This window comes from Chiroxiphia lanceolata, chromosome 2 (genome assembly GCF_009829145.1).
Source record: "Chiroxiphia lanceolata isolate bChiLan1 chromosome 2, bChiLan1.pri, whole genome shotgun sequence".
Lineage (NCBI taxonomy): Eukaryota > Metazoa > Chordata > Aves > Passeriformes > Pipridae > Chiroxiphia > Chiroxiphia lanceolata.
Genome location: NC_045638.1, coordinates 27,079,065 through 27,096,220, shown reverse-complemented (window position 1 = coordinate 27,096,220; position 17,156 = coordinate 27,079,065). Strand labels below are relative to the sequence as shown.

Below are 17,156 nucleotides of genomic sequence, written 5' to 3'. Positions count from 1 at the left end.
TCAGGCAATATTTAGGTATTATTTCTAAGAATAGCAAGGTAGATACACATTTGTAAATACTAATCAGAAAAGTATGAAGGCATGTAGGGGGAGGAGAGGAGAGGAGTTATTGGGAGAGTAAAGCAGTGTAATATTTCTTTGAGTAATTTAGTGCATGTTGTGTAGTCTAGACATGAAAAATACTGATATAATTTTTAGATACAGATGTCATCATCCCTGTATAGAATATTCCTTTCTAGATCCAGGCAAAAATCTGGGTTTATTTGCTGTGACTGTTCTTCTCAATATACTGATTTGTTTTGGCATTGTGGCAGAGCATGGAGAATGGAATAGATTTATAGCTGGTATAAATGTCTTTATCTCTTCTTGTTGGTGCAGAGAGAGGGAAAGAGTTACTGGAAAACTCTGTGCTGATGTTTTAATCTGCTTGGACTCAGTACATGGAAGAATGGATTACCAGGCACAGTGGTACCTGCCTAGTAGATTTTGAGAAAAAAAATATGGGGAGATTTAGACTTCTATCCAGGAATGGCTTAAAGGAGAGAAGAAGGAAGTAGAAAAATTTGAGTGCCAGGTATATGCCACAGTGACATTCCAACTCTGCTGGGATGAGATCTGGGTGTCCCACCAAGTGTTCTCCCTTCCCTTTCTTCCTTCTCCTTGTAGTTTCTTATAAAGGACAGGGGAGCTTTGTACCAAAATCCAGTGAGTCTAACTGATCAGGAAGGCAAAAAGATTGGGACTGTGGACCAGGATGCATCTGTCTACTCTATGGAACAGACACAGCATTTGTTTGTGGTAGTGCTGTGCAGTAGCAGGACGATGACAAAAATACTCCTGCCTGTCTTAAAAAGCAGGTTATACATTTATTGGCTAAATGCTGCTTTATCACAAGTTACTGAGAAGGGTGAGCAAAGTTTGCTGTTGGTGGAAGCAGACACAGCTCCATCAGCTCTGCTGGACTTCTGCTTATCTGATCTTTATCTATTGCCACTCATGTCAGTGTAGCCCAGAAACTCAGAGTAGACATGGAAATAGTGATACGCTACATCGCAAAAGATAAAGTTAGGGTAAGTCAGTTTTTTTAGAGGGATACAATAGGTTTCAATAAATATGTGAGAGGGGAAAAAGCCAATTAAAATGAAGAAAACAGTTTTGTGGCCATGAGCTCTCTTTTTCTTTTTAAATGAAAATAAAAAGGAGTAGCCTACTGGGAATTAATACAGTTTGTTAGTGCAGCTGCATAAGAATCAGGTGAGAGAAACATTGAATCTGTATAAACTGGCAGTTGTGGTTCCTGTGTGCTCCAAACTTTGATTGAGCTTAATGAATTACAAGCAGTCACTTTCCATTAAGTAAGAAGAACAAGGATGGAACCACCATCACAGAAACTGATAAGGAACATAGCAGCAAGGTTTACTTCTCCCCTCACATTACCTTTCAGGCTTTGGTCTCCCACTGGGAAGCTCAGCTGATCTAGTAGAGGTAAGCAAATGTCTATCTTCTTCACCCTTCCTGCACAGCAATTTGGGCAACTGCATGGACCAGTTTAAGTAACTGACTAAAAAAAAGTAGTCTGCAGAGAAAAATTATCATTTTGCAGCTGGATCAGTTCCCCAGTCCAGTTCACCATGCAGCTTCACCTGACAGATTGGAAAGGACAGCCTGAGGTTAGGATGGGAAGGCCAGGTGCCAGTTGAGAAGCAGAAACTGTTGTCACAGCTCAGGCTGCCAAAGAAAAGAATGAACAACCATGGCTTGGGGAATCTGGATGAAGTTTTTCAGCAGGTCTCCCTTCTGTATCCCTCCTTTCATCACAGTTTTGTTATGACTTGGTGTTCTGTAAGCTCTCCACACATGCACATCTGTGGGGAAATGTCCTAATTGATGGTTTTAGGTTTTATCCCTGTTCCTCTGAGCATCAGCAGTGGGACCCAGAGAAAGAGCAAAGATGGAAAATAAAGAGGATACCCAGGAAGGGGAGCAACTGTTGTTGTCTTCATTCTGCACATCTGCCAGGACAGAAGGGTGAATGAAGAGGTAAAAGGAAAATGGGTCATACTTGCACTGTACAGAATCACATGCATCTGGGAGAGCTACCATATTTGGCTGATTCCTTGAACAGGGAGTCCTAGTTCAATTCCAGAAAATATTTAGGACAAGAACAGAAAAGCAACAATTACTTACTTATTAATGAACAGGGAAGTATGAGATCAGATTGTGTCACAGGGGCCTGGTGTCATCTCAGATGTCACTTCCCTATTCCTTGCTTGCCTGTCCCTTCTGAGGCCAAATCCAGCAGTGCCTAAAGTGGCTGAATGCCATTAGTATGAGTTGCAACCTCTACACATAAGCAAAATCCTAAGAAACAAATCATTAGATTGCAAGAAGGGGAAAAACTTCAGTGGATAAAATGTCACAGAACCTATAAGAGAGATCATAGATATTTAAATCGTATTTGATGGGGTATAAGACCTGTTCTGTTTTAAATACAGCTGAAATAATTGCAGAGTGATGACACAGTGATGATGTTGAAGGGAGACAGCCTTTTACTTATGCTAGGTGTTTTGTCAGATACTGGTTTCCTCACTTTGACTGAAGTTTCTGAGCAAGTGTTAACCACATGTACTACACATACACTAATAGTGTAACTATTGCAAGAAGTAAGGATCCAAACAAGCAACATTGAGTGAAGGTCTATCATCAGATTGAGATCTTTTGAAATTGCACATTATTACAGCTGGAGGGAAAGTAACCTTTCGGTCCTAAAGCAATGGAGGAAACCTCAAGGCATTCATGATTGTATTGCAGTCAGAGTAATTTAAAAGCATATGCAACCAACTTATTGGAATCACTCTACAAATGATTTTTGTTGGAGTACTTGGCAGCAGTTGCATCCATTTCACACCATTACTGTCTAATCAAACCCTGCCTCGGGCCATCTATAGAAATTATCTTTCAGTGCCCCCTGCATCTTCACAAAATCTAATGTGTCTGTGACATACAGTAACTTTTTTTTCTTCTTTTCTTTCCTTTCATTACTTTTTACCACCCCCATAACTGTGCATTTTACTCATCAGTGAGTTTTTCCTTATTGCAGAGGAACACCTTTTGCTGAAGTGGCACCTCAGGAAGTTATTGGGAGATGGTCTTGCTTCTCAGAAAAGGGCAAGGGAAGCTGTGACAGTAGATGGGCTTTATTTCCAAACTTGAGGATTCTGCAGAGATACCTAGTCTCTATGGAAGGGCTGATGCTAGAGAGTGTGGTCTTGAAAGTGTCTTGTTTGAGAAGTTCAGCAACTCGGTGGAAGGGGCAGTCACAGTCTTTGTGCACCAGAATAGCTGGACAGTGTGAAGTGGCTACTTGGCAAATGGACACAAAATCTGAAATCTACCTGAAGCAGCTGTAACTTGGGTGGTAGGAGATGAGACTTGGAGACTGCTTTTGGATTGTAACGTGACTTGCTTGCTACTCTAAAGCCTCACATGGCAAATTGTGGAGAGAAGTTCTGTTTGCTCTTTGCATGGAGAATACAGATAGCATGAGATTTGCTATGTATCGGAAGTCTAGGGCTGAGTTTTAAAAAATGGAGAGAGCTCTCGAGCATTAATGAGATTTGCATTCTCAGGTTGTAACAGTTGAAAAACTGCCAAACACTAAGGTACAGCCTGTTGTGATTGGTAGCAGTCATTTCTTTGCAAGGAGTATCTTTCTAAACAGGCCCACAGTGTGGAAACATGAAGTACATTTATAAATGAGGTCTGGCCATGCCCAAGACAAACATTCAGTCATGAAGGAAAGAGGAAAAGGGAGAGTCATTATATGGAAATAAGAAAAGGGCATAAAGTGGGAGTTGTTGCTACTCTCTAAGATGTAACTAGGTAACTAAAAAAGTAGTTTTTAGAAATCACTGTTGCTAACACAAGTCAGTGTGATGCTCCAGTGTTAGTGTGCTGCAGTCACTGGATCACAGGATGTTTGAGGTTGACAGGCACCTCTGGAGGCCTTCTGGTCCACCCCACTTGCCCAAGCAAGACCACCAAGAGCCAGATGCCCAGGAACATGAGCAGTCCTCCTGTAAACTGTGTCTTCTACCTGTGGCCTCCAGAGCTCAAACATGATTTGGGTTAGATTCTCTGCTGATCAGTCTTACCTGACCTAGTACTCAAGCAAAACAAACAGAAGCAGTAGGCAGGCCCTTTTGTCTGAGGTCTCCAGAGTTGCCAATTACTTTAAAGCAACAGTGAGAACATTTTCCTGGTGTTGACAGGGTCATTGTTATGTTTTCAGAAGGGCTATTTTTATACAGTGACTCATGTTAACGCTTGTTCTGATTTGGTGTTTTTCCATCTTCTCTAAAAATGCAGCAGGGCTAATGCAAACCCTATATAATTTCACTCGCTTCTGGATTTTACCACCAAGGGAGAGTTTGGCCATAGAGTTGAAAATAGATGGTGACCCCAGTCGCAATGTTGCTTTCCTCTGGCAGGAAAGCTGACATAGGTAATTCTGCCCTTTCAATGCCACAGCTGTGCTATGAATTCTTTCCTTCACATTGCTGTTCTCCTCAGTTGTTTCAATGCAGGATGTTGTGGGGATGGCCCAAGAGAAACTGTTCTTAACATTTGAAAGGAAAAAAACCACAAATAAAAAAATTAACAACCTGGAGTTTTTGGGGGTTGTTTGCTTGGGTTAGTTTTTTTTTTTGAGGACACTTAAAATTATGCTCTCTTTCCATTTTAGATATCCAGGCTAAGTGTTGTAGTGGCTGTTGCAGTAGTAGTAGTAGTAAGCTCTGAGTGTAGGTGGGAGAGGAACATCTTAGCCCCTTGAAAAATGCTTGGTGTCACTCCACCTTGAAATAAAAGCATGCATTCTTAGGTCTTGCAATATTGCCATGGAAGCTAATAATTAATCCATCGTAAGACTTGCTCCTGCATGTGTTCGTATGAAAGGGGTGGAGACTGTAGAGCTTAAAGCTTTACTGTTATAACTGTCTCCTGCACAGCAAGGGAAAGGTCTCGAGCTGAGTTGAAGTAAGCAAGCCAGGACCTGCCTGGAGAGACTGGCCTCATGCTGTGCTTTCCACCTCACTGAAAGGGTGGAGACTTGCAGATGTTAGGCACTTCAGTCTCTCCTATTTCTCCCTCTTTACCTGAGTTCTCTGCTGAGCTGCACTTTGGATGGCACATGACATGGAACTCATGGTTGGGTGACAGCTGTGGTGTGTAGCTCATACTACATTTGAGCTGTAGTTACAGCAGATAAAAGATGTAGTTTACAAAAGGACTGTTCGTGTTCCTGGGACACCATGGGCTGTTGGTGTCCTGCTGCCAGGCCCTTGACTATTGTAGCTTCTGGCAGCCCAGCCCTACTGGTTGATACCTTCAGTCAGACAGAAGGTATGTTGGGTCACAAGGAAGAGGGGTGCAAATACATTAAGTTTTTTTTGGTAGAAGCGTTCCCAGAGGTTGGAGTTGTTGAAACTATATTTGTGACTGTTGGTCTCTCGTGGAGATTGGTGCTTCTGCAAGGTATTGTCTTCCTCTTGCCTGCAGTGGGACATTGCTACTGGACAGATGGGTTGAAGAGCTTGGTGAGGTCAGTGTCTGTACAGCAGCCTATCCACAGGATGTTTATGTCCAACATGTATTTGTTTATAGCTTTATATTTTAAAAGTCCATTTCTCCTGCTTTTATTTTCAGCTGTAATTAGGAAAGCAAATCCAAAGGGGAAGGGCTGACAACATTTAAACATTGACTTTTTATACCAGAGTCCAAGCTGTAAATTTAACACATAGTTCTGTCGTGATTTTTGCCGCCCCAGCAGTAACAGTTAAATAACTTCTTATGTTTTGATCATATGAATTGTGTGTGCTTTCTGGATGGTGATATATTTGGTAAGCCTGAAATTGAAGGTGGATAGCTGATAAATCAGCAGAATACTAATAGAGAATCTCTGCCAACTCTTTCTTAGCAAGCCTCAAAGCATTTCTCTTGGCATTTTTGTTGGATCATGAAAATACAATTGAACACTTCTGGTGAGGAGAAGATAAGTCTCATGCTTTTAGCATGGACTTGACCCTGTGTAGGATCTTTATCTTCCCTGACATCTGGGAGTCATTAAGGCTTAGTAGTGCACAGAAGACTGAAAAGGCATTGTGGAGTTAGGCACAGCTTGAATTTTTAACTAAGAAAACTTCTCCTTGATATTTTTTGAAAAGGGACTGTTACTTTCAGTTTAAGCAAGTTCCTTTTCTCAAGGTGTGAGATCATTTGTCCTTCATTCTTGATTAATCTTTTGGCTGAATGGAAATATGTTGTCATTGTATTTCCAAAAGCGTGTTGTAAGAAAAATTGATTATAGAGAAATATGAAAAGTTAATCATATAAGAATGAGTAATGTTAGAACCTGTCATCACATTGCTTTATTTTAGAATGGTAGTATCAGCAGGTCCTGTAAACCTGGTGAAGTGCTACTGATCAGCAAGTGCTTTTGTATAAGTAAATGTGGAAGATGGGGAAAGAAGGGTTAAATTTCTATTAATAGCCCCCTGTTTAAATCACTTACCTTGGTTATGTACCTTGTGAAATGAAGCTTGTCATGGTACCGTGTCTTGGAGTTTCACTTGTCTGCTGTTCAGCTGGCATTGAATCAATATACAGTCAGTTTGCATTTAGAGGGTTATTTGTACAAAAGTAAACTCTATACCACTTTTCTAGCACTCAACTCATTCATCAGAGGTCAAGGAGAAAATGAAGTTTTATGCCTTTGCCACCACTGACTTGGAGCAATTAGGCTGATGGCCATGAATATGAAAGCTCCTATTTATTGTTCTGTGAGTGCCCAAACAGTTGTTCTTGCCAGAGTCTGGATTATCCTGTTGGTGGTTAAACACATCTGCACATTCTTGTGAAGTATATTGGAAAAGGAGAACTAATGAAAGAAATGTTTTGAATATTTTATTACATGCCACTAGCTTTTTCTCCTGAAGTGCTGGCTAAAGTTCAGCTTGTGGTTAATAGTACAACTGGACACTCACCTGAATACTTAGAGTGCTTGGATTTATTTTTATTTTGACTACACTTTTTTGACTTGTCCTTTCCAAAACTACAAAAAAACCAAACAAAAAAAATAGGGAACAGGGACTGTAGTGAGTTCTGAGCTCAACACTATGTTAACCCAAAGAGACAGTTCAAAGCTCAACCCCAAAAGATGCCAAGCCTATTACGCTCATGTCAGAATTGAAAATAAGTATAAGCTGCTACTCTACTTCTTTGTTGGTGCTCTGATAATTTAGGCTGAATATTTACATGGTGCATTTCATTTACTGGGGCATATTTGTCAGAAGCAATTGATTTTTCTGGTAAATGACAGCAATGCAATTGATTGCATTGGACAGTCCAGATCAAACTGAATCATGGCATGTGCCTGTCTCTCTTGTTTATACATGCCTGTAAGAATGCATGAGCCTATCCAAACATCTGTAATTAGAGGAGAAGATAAAATAGTTTCTTACCTTGCACATTGTATAGACCAATTTAATTTTGTAGAATGCAGGGTATTTACTGTCCCAGTCTCACCGAAGATAGTGTTATATGAAAATTGCTCATGGTGTATGAAAGAGAATTATATTGTTCAAATGCTTTCACAATTAGCTGAGAAGTGGTCTATTTTAACTAAAAAAATTAAGCACCAGTACAATCCATAAGTTTTTTCCTCATTGCATGCCCCAGTCACAATTTTAACAGCGCTTGAACCGGTGACTTATACATTATGAAAACCACTATAAAAGTGGAAAGAAATACTTTTTCTTAGCCATGAATTTTTGTACTTTTTTTAAAAATGTGATACAATGATCAACTTCAGCCAATTTCCCATCCTTCTATGCAGCACAATTGTATTTTCCTGCTGTTTCTCTGTGTTGGTGTAAGCAATTGTGGGTGGCAAGGCCTCACCAGGCTCAATAGTTTTCTGACATGCAGGGGTGGATCCACATCCCATCAGCAAATGGCTGCTCTCTCTGTATGGCTGCACTTTGTTGATGCAAAGCAGGGAACAGTAACACATGACCATGTACCACAAAGGCAGTGGTAATGCCCTTTGCAGACTGGTTTTAGATTAACAAATGTCAATTTTCCCCTCAGTTGCAAATTGTCACTATTCCCTTCTTTGAGCAGACTCTCTCCATGATGGAGTGGGTGGTATGGCAGTGGGTGGTGTTGTAGTGGGAGTTGTAGGGTGCTTGTTGGAAGGGCAAATGGTTCCCTTTCATTTTGGGTGACTGTGGTGCTAGCGTGCTGGCCAATGTCTGCATCAACAGAATGCCTCGGAGGACGTACTGGGTGACTAAATGATCCTATACTTTCCCTCGAGGGTTTTGCCCCTATCTCATGTCATCATTAGCACCTTTACCCCTTGGTGGGTAAGGGGCTTCATGCTCAGTCACTGCCACTGACCAGGTCAGCTGCCATCAAAAAATACCTTGAGACTGGAGCTAATGTTTCTTTCCTTTTCAGATGACAAAATATATGTATGATGTTGTGGTGTTTCTCGTTCTGAATAAAAAGAAATTAGGATGTTGGTATTCGGAACTTGTTAAACAACTGTCATGCAAGAGCACCAAACCAACAGCAGCTCTTAAATAGTATGACAATAGAAGCAAATGTTATTCAATAAATTTTTGCCTTTTTTTTCCCCTTTCTACAGGAATATTTTTACCCGAAATACTTGGGTGAGTTGCAGCTTTTACTTTTACTTTGTGGCTGTGCTGGTATGTGATGCCTAACACTGGAGCTTGTTACAGCTGAAGCCTCTGCTAAGAAACGTGATGGAAATCTGATTGCAATAAACATGCATTGCTAACTGTAGAGTGTATGTTCCTTATAGTACTTTGAGGTGTGTTTTTTTATTTACGTGTACATTCGCATACATAATGTTCTGTATGTTTTCTGCATGTTAAAATCTTGATGTTGCATATGTATCTGTGGCTTGCAGTGTTGTTAAGTAATTTGTAGTTTTCTACCTTTTTCCCATTTTAATTAACTTAGTTATTAACTAATCTCTGTATTTAAAAAAAAAGGTGCCTTTACTTATTGAACCACTGACTTATTTTATTGGCTGTATCATAGTCATGGTGTGAAAAAAAATCTTTGTGCTTTTTAGGTATTTTAAGAAATTTAGTTGGTCAAATTTGAGTAGCTACTATCACAGTTCTAGAATCGTAGTAGCATCTGGTTAAGTGATCATCCTCTTCAAATGGTTTATAACTGCTGTACATCAAAGCTAAAAAAAAAAATTAATGAACTTAAGAACTTTAAGGCATCTGGGAGATTATAATATTGCATAGATTTTGCATCCACCTTCCAAATCCTTGCAGTCCGGGTATCACTTTACATGCTTTGAAGTGCTGTCCTGTCATTATAAAAATAACGATTTTATTTTCTGTTCTTCAGCTTGTATTCAGAAATATGGGTCGCCGTATACAAGAAGTCCAGATTTCCTTACATGCGTTCATAGTAAGCATTTTTGGTTTGTATATTGTAGTTAAATGTTCTCTCATTCTGTCTGAAGGTGTGGTACTAGCTCAACCATCTCCATTTCTGATAGTATTTTAGTACTGGTCTTCCTATTCTCTAGGCTTGAGACTGCATACCACCAACAAAATCTTTTCCATTTATAACCTAGTGCCATCTTGCTGTCACGTTTTAGTACTTTGGTATTTTATGATGCAAGTTTCTTTCCCACCAGTTTCCCAAGGTCTGAATAAACTGAGAAGCAAGAGGGACAAGAAGTAGGATGTACGTAAGGCTGTACACTATTCTTGGCCTTTCATTTTCTATTCCCTTGAATGCTAACTTTGGCTCACTCTATTAAGGAACATTAAGAAAAGCTTAAAGTCAAACTCAGGCTCATGACAGCCTTCTTTACATTAAGGAGATGAATTTCACGTGTCATGTGACTGTGCTTTAAATATTGCAAACTTTAAAAACTCAAATTAATTTGGAAGTCAAACTGATAACTTTGTAGCGGGTGAAGGGAATTCTAATACATTTCTAGTTGCCTCTTGAAGCTTAGCAGTGCTAACGGTATAAAACTGCATAAGTGTTCTAAATATGTCCTGGGAGCAGAACAAATGGGGAGAAAAATCACATGTATGTATATTTATTTTCTTTTTACCCCTGTGTTTCAGTCTTTTATTGTGATCAAGTTTGATTAGTCATACGTTGGTACCAGTGCTACCAAAGCAGGATCAGGATTTAGTTGACCTTTCACATTTATGAACTACATTACAGCAACCTTTTTTAAGAGTGAATTCCAGGGTTGGTAAGTGGTATGTGAAGAATTGCCCTCATATCACTTACAGATGTTAGCAGTATCACTTATGGTTGTTAAGAGTGCTCTGAACGGGGAATTCTTGGACTTGTGGTACCTGTGTCAGCTGCAGCGTGCCAGCTAGTTCAAAGTGGGGTATGAGGCTGAATGCTTACTTTTACTTGTGTGTGTGGCATGGCAGAGGCAGGAGTTTTTGATGAAAATGGTTGTATCAACTGGGAGCACTTGTTCCAAACAGCTAAACGGTGGTTTAGAAATGCAAGTCTAAAGGTTGGCAATGAAAAAATCTGAAAAAATAAAAGCTGAATAATTGTTTTTAGGACTCACTGCCATTTCATATACAGTGGTTTGGAAAGAAAATGATAATATTTTCCCCCATTAAAATATTAAAAGATTTTAAAATGGCTGAGTTTTGGCTAGCCATTGTCGATTCACAGGAGAAGTAACAGAAAGGAACCTGAAACGCACTTGGAAGAATGACAGGCTTTGTACTTAGCCAGTTCCAGTGTGCCTCTTAATTTTTCACAGATGTTGCTAAAAGACTGTGGCTCTGTGGTTTTGTGCCTGCAAGATGCTTTTAAATTTTGTTTCTTAACAGCCTTCTCCCCTCAAAACAAGGCTCTTTTAGTGGAAGGCTCTTTTAACCTGGTGTACAAAGACATTGCACAGCCTAAGGGCTGGAGAGTGATTAACTACACTAGTTTATACTAGGAATAAGGTAGAAATTTTAACTGTGACAGTGATTAGACAGCTTAGCAGGATATGTTAGGATTCCTAGTTTCGTAAGCTCAGGTTTACAGGTAGGATTCAGCTCTGGATTCAGAGTTAGATGCAGGTGTTTCTAGCAGTGTTCTACATGAGCAGTATTCCCATCACAGTCAGTGGAACGATAATCTCCTCTGGTTCTAGAGGGATTCCATCAACCAAATTGTGCCAGCTCTGGGGAGACCTGAATCCATGTATGGACTGTTTATTTACTATCTCTAGCGACTGCAGTGAGTGTTTACAATTGCTTTGCAGATAGATGTTTACTTTACACACAGACACCTGTACTTTGGTCTGCAGATCTGGATATTTTTCTAAAAAAAATCCTGCATGTCAGCTAGGAATTAAGGATTTGGTTCTGCAAGACTTTGGAAAATTGTGCAGGATTTTTTGGAAATGAGGCTTCATGTGGCCTTAAAAAACAAAATGAGATTTTTGTTATGTCACGTGCCTGCTTTTCAGTAGTGACTGTCATAATCTTCACAACCTAACATTTCCCTTAGGAAGTTTTACTATGCACCATTTTGTGAATATCAAAAAATAAATTCATAGCATGGAGTAATGAACTGGAAGTCAGCAGACATAAGTCTTGTTTCCATACAAGACTTCAAAAATGGAACTGGTAGTTCTATTCTCTGTGTCCACTTATGAGCTACCTATGTGCTATCAGACATAGCTCAAAGCACATAAAAAGGTCATGCTCATCATTGCTTTGAACAGCTTTACTAAATCTGTTGTGTAAATGAATGGAAACAAAAGCACCATTTTCTTTTGTGATTGCTTAAATCCAGGAGCACCTTTTATGAAATTGGTAGAATTATACAGCTATGAAGCCACCAGAGGAGCGTAAGACTGTGTCTTATGTTCTCAGCCTCTCATGATAAGAGGCTGCAAACTATCAGCACTGTGTTGATGTGATAAAAACATCCTTGGTTGTTCCTGCCATTTACCATGGGTTGCAATAGCTTACTATTCTGCTGAGCAGTGTTATTACCATCTGGCTCTGCAAGACGTATCAGAATCCAGTTTGAGGGAAAGAATCAGAAACCTGTGGGTACACTAGATAAGTCATGCATAACCCTATTGATTTGTTTTGAGATTTTGAAAACACTGCCATATCTGGGAGGCTTGGTTTGTGCAGCTTTAAAAAAAAAAAAAAAAAAAGAAGACTTGGCTTACTGTACCTAGACCATTCTGTTTACTGTACACACATTCTGGTCTGTCTAGGAAAAGAAATATCCTGGTCAGACCTGCTCTGTCATAGCTCATTGCTGCCTAAACGTGGCCTTTCCTTCCCCGACTCCTCCACCTCCAGTAGAGTGTCAGCTGGGCAGTGATTCATCAGAAGATGAATGGCAGGTGGATGTTGAGATTGTAGCTGTGTTTTCTTTTGTATGGCCTGGCCTCTACTTTGGCTGTGGCTTTGCTCTGACTCTGCACATCTGGAGTGGAGAGGAATAAAGAAAATTAGGCCTTGTTTATAGTGAGAGGATAGTTGTTTTGGTGAGGCTTTTGGGATTGTGTATTCATGCTTTTCCAGTATAGTTTTCCCAGGCACTAGCTTTTGAGCATGAAGGTGAAGTACTGAAAATGGGCATTTCTTTGACCATGTCACACTCCTTTCCCTGTCAGTCTTCTGGCTCTCTCCTCCCTTGCCCACAAGGGACACCTTACTGAGGCTCAGGATAAATGCCTGTCTTCTGAATGGCATGACCCTAGCTAGAGGTTGAAGCTGTGCAGGTTACAGAGGAGAACCTGAAATGAGAGAGTGGATGGAACCACTGTGTTTTGGCCTCATTTTGATAGAGGTAGATGAAATCATAACTGGAAATGGAAATTCCTTCAGTTATGGAGATTTGTGATCATTTATGGCCTTCTATAGACCTCCTTTCTTTGTTTGATTATTTTGTTCTGCTTGATTCAGCCCACTATGTTTAATGACAGATATTGCCAATCTTCTCCTGGTTTCTGGCATTTGTCAGTCCTCTACAGAAGAACAGTGGATCCTTTATAAATATATGCGTAGTGGACAGGTAATGTTTGTTGTAGTTTTGAACTTGCTCTAGACGGTTCTTATGTCCAAAGATCAACTAAATACCTACAGAGAAAGGAGCAGTGAAAACTTTTATAGTATTGTATCAGCTCTGGTAACATTCTCATTTGAACTATCAAAAGTACTTGAAAAGAATACCCATGAGATAGATGGAAAGAAATCAGAAATTAGTACTCTATGGTAATCTGAATAAACTGCAGCACTGTGGGCATCTAACTTCAGTCAGCGGGCAGTGCAGCCCAAGAAGCTGACCATTTTTTTCTTGATAACTCTAAAACAAATGCTGTCCAAAATTTGAGCATATGCCCGTGCCATATTTTTATGCCTAAATAGCATAACTCTTAATGGCTGTCTAAAAAGGCAAACCAAAAGCGCAAAAGACTGTTGAGCAAACTGAAACACAGATGCTTTTGCCTGAACATCAGGAAATACTTTTTCACTGTGAGAGTGACCCAGAACTGGCACAAGTTGCCCAGGGAGGTTGCGGAGTCTCCATCCTTGGAGATAATCAAAAGCCTTCTGGACGTGGTCCTGGGAAACTGGCTGTAGGTGGCCCTCCTTGAGCAGGGCCCTCTGGAGGTTGGACAAGTGACCTCCAGAGATGCCTGCCAGCCTTAACCATCCTGTGATTACTAAGATTCAAATCTGAGGCAGTCAGTGCAAACAAAAATGCTGTTCATGTGACATCAAAGGGAGCTGCTTCTGCCTGCCCTCATAGAAATGTTGAAAGTTCTTTCAAAGCAGCCTGTCATGAAGATGACTTACAGGGTCACACAGTGGAAGTTAAGAAGAGACATGTAGAAGCAGTATAATCCTGACAAAAGTAGAAGTTAATTTGAGTCTTTAATTCTCTCAATTTGAGAAGTCTGATGGGGCTGCTAATCTTTGACTAGTTTCTCTCCTAAAAGCCCCCCTGCCACCCTATATGCCCATCAGTTCACAGGTCATGTTTCAGAATATCATCAAGAGTCTGAACTGGATGTTGGTCTCAGCAGAACCAGTGTATGGAAACGGGTTGCTGCTGCTGCTGCTCGCTTATTGTGTACCCACTGGGCAATCCCCACTGCTGGGAGGAGACGTGTAAAAAGAAAGGCCCTTGAATTAGGTGACCTTTGCAATCTACAGAATGAGCTTCTGCACTGTTCCTTCTGGTTAAAGTTGTGGAAACAGTTAACAGATTTATGTTTTTGAAGATCGCTGATCTAGAACACTACTGTTAAGAGGTTACTACTAAATGATAGCTACCAACTCTTTTTTTTTGTGGGAACAAGGGTATTCTTTCATCCTTCCTTTAGTTACCTCTGTGAAGCACTGTCCCTGTGTGTTTTGCAGATAGGTGGGCAGGTGAATTTAGATGGGTGATTTCCATTCGTTGAGTAGTTAGATAATAGTTTGAGGTTTTTTCTCCAATCCTCCCCAAAGAGTGATGACTACACTTTTGCTTCTTTCTAATGAGAAAACTCATTGCAAGGTATTGAAACCTGGCTTAAAAATCCCCATAGGATCATTGTGCTCTCTGTAAACTGGATTAGTGGTTTTCTGTTCCTTTGCTGTTAACTCACAGGTATTCCTTTTTTATTCTCATTCTACATAATAGAAAAACTCTGACAAAAATTCAGATATAAACATTTGCTAGCTGCAAATCTATCAGCTCTGGTAAGATCCTCAGTTGAACTACCAAAAGTACTTGAAAAGAGTACCCACTTTGTTGATACTGCTTTTTGTTTTCTCCAAAACTAGGGAGAGTAGAATTAACTTTCTTAAAAATGAGCTACTTTGAGTTGTTTCTTTCAGGATGTGCCCTTCAGATAAGGGCAGTGGTAGCTCACTCCGTTTTGCAATGAAATGAATTCCACTGCATGTGCTCTGCAAAATTCCTGGCACACCTTGTTTGGCATATGAGCATTAAGAATTAGCTTCCAGTTTTGCCAGCTGTGAGTATTTCTGAGTGATTCCCCATTACTATTTAAGCTTCCCAACTTCTAATGAGGGTGAAACTCCTGCTTGTCAGTGATTTCAATGTATTGTTCTGTTCTTTTTTGGCTTTTTTATTCCTTATGTAAATCAGATTTGCCAAACCAGTGTTCTCCTGATCCTTGTCACAAAGAGGGGACTGTCAAATGTGAGGATCTCAAGGGGGACTTCTATTGTGAATGCAAGCGTGGCTGGCAGGGAAAAACATGTGAAAAAGGTAATCGGGTTTCATTATCTTTTATACTTGTAACAAAGATGTTTTGGGTTTTGCTGTATTCTCAAATGGTCATTGATACTGTGCTGCACAATTCAAAAGTCACAGAACTGAACCTGGATTACACACCACTCATGTTTTTACCCTTCTTTGACTCAGGTAATTTTTTCACATCAACATTTTTATATGACTTTAATGGAGCTTAGCTTGGTCTTGGCAAGGTAATCTAAGAAGTTAGGCTCTGACTTTCTGTCCCACCCCTCTGAAAGGGGCAGCAGAAATAGAGTTGTAGTTGCTTTTCAAGCAGAACTGCAGCAGATGCTGCTGTGAACCCTGGTGTAACAGATCAGACTGCAGAGCCAGAGAAGCTGGCCCACCTGCCCTCTAGCATCCCTGCTGTGGGAACAATGACTTTCAGTCAGCAAGTTGGAGTCTGAGTCTGATGATACACAAAGTGATGAAATTAGTCTGTTAAAGCCTCCGTGCTAGTAGGACGTTATTCCACGTCCACTTAATCCCACATATCCCAGGGTATATTTCCATCACCTCCAAAGAAAATATTCAGACAGAATCTGTTTGTGCAAGGAGTGCCAGGTACCCACAGGGCTTTCTCTACAAATTATCTTCCCTCCTCCTATTTTCTGGTTTCTTTTTTTTTCCCCTTCTGCCTGCAAGGCTTCCTGTCAGGTAAGGAATGGCCAGAAGTCACATTCAGCCAGTCCAGAATTGTGGCAACCAAGGTAGCAAGAGATCCAAAACCTTTCCTTCTCATGTAATATTGTGGTGAGATTGTAGGGTCACTCACAAGGAGCACATTTAAGCAATTCAGAAAGCAGACCAGTCAGTATCCAGTCAGCTTTGAGAGCTCAGACAATAATCAGTCTGAAGCATATTCCCTTATTTTCCTATAGAATTCCATAACATGTGATGTTCTATCATCAGTTGACTCTAGAGTCCCATAGATAAGCAGGACATAATGAGCAGGTAGGTCAAGGGTGAAATCAAGGCTCTAGGATTTTACTGGCTTTTTCTACCAACTTCAGTGAGGCACATGGTGCTCAGTAGCTGAGAACTTAAAACTTTTGTGTTTTCATGAGTCTGTAATAGTAAGGATATAGTGTTCTTGTTTATTTAAAGCTTTCATCCTGAACTTACTGGTCATAGTATGATTTTAAAACTTGGTTATGATATAAAATGCAAATGAACTTCACCTCCACTGTGACTAAAGACAGGCATTCTCAGAGCTGTGAAGGAGATGCTCAGTTACACTGCCTTTTCTTTTTTTTTTTTGTTTTATTAAACAAGTGAGCTAATGTGCTTGAAGTGTTTGAATGAAATCTTTGTGCTTTTTGTAGTCATTGCATTGCAGTTGTAGTACTGTTTCTTGTTTGATCTTTCTGCTTCCCAGTGCCTATCCCACTCTCAACCTCCAGATTATTCACAGAGATGAAAAGCTGACTAACACTTTATTTTGATGTAGATATTGATGAATGCAGAACGCAGAACGGTGGCTGTAGCCAGGTCTGTCTCAACAAGCTAGGCAGCTACCGTTGCTCATGCAACAGTGGTTACACTCTTAAAGACAGCAAAATATGTGAAGGTAAGTTCTGGTGGGACTCTCACTTTGCTTCAGGGGATGCTTGGTGACTTGTGCCTGCATTTTGGAGAGCTGGGTTGCCCTGAACAGTCCTGGTCTGCTCCCTAGCCCAGCAGAAACTTGCTGGTAGCTCCCGTTGGCTGTACTCCACTGGCATTGTGCTGGGTGCTCCAGCCAGCCTACACGCCTGGGCTTGTCAGCAGTGGACCATGATGCT

At 40.4% G+C, this 17,156-nt stretch overlaps 1 protein-coding gene across 1 annotated transcript in view; it reads left to right on the top strand.

Moving 5' to 3' along the window:
- The window catches only part of GAS6 (growth arrest specific 6), a 41,584-nt gene that overhangs the window by 5,619 nt on the left and 18,809 nt on the right, over positions 1–17,156 (top strand). Inside the window, 4 exon segments of the mRNA XM_032679331.1 lie at positions 8,711–8,735; positions 9,457–9,519; positions 15,223–15,345; positions 16,823–16,942. Of these exon segments, the coding sequence (XP_032535222.1) occupies positions 8,711–8,735; positions 9,457–9,519; positions 15,223–15,345; positions 16,823–16,942 (331 nt within the window).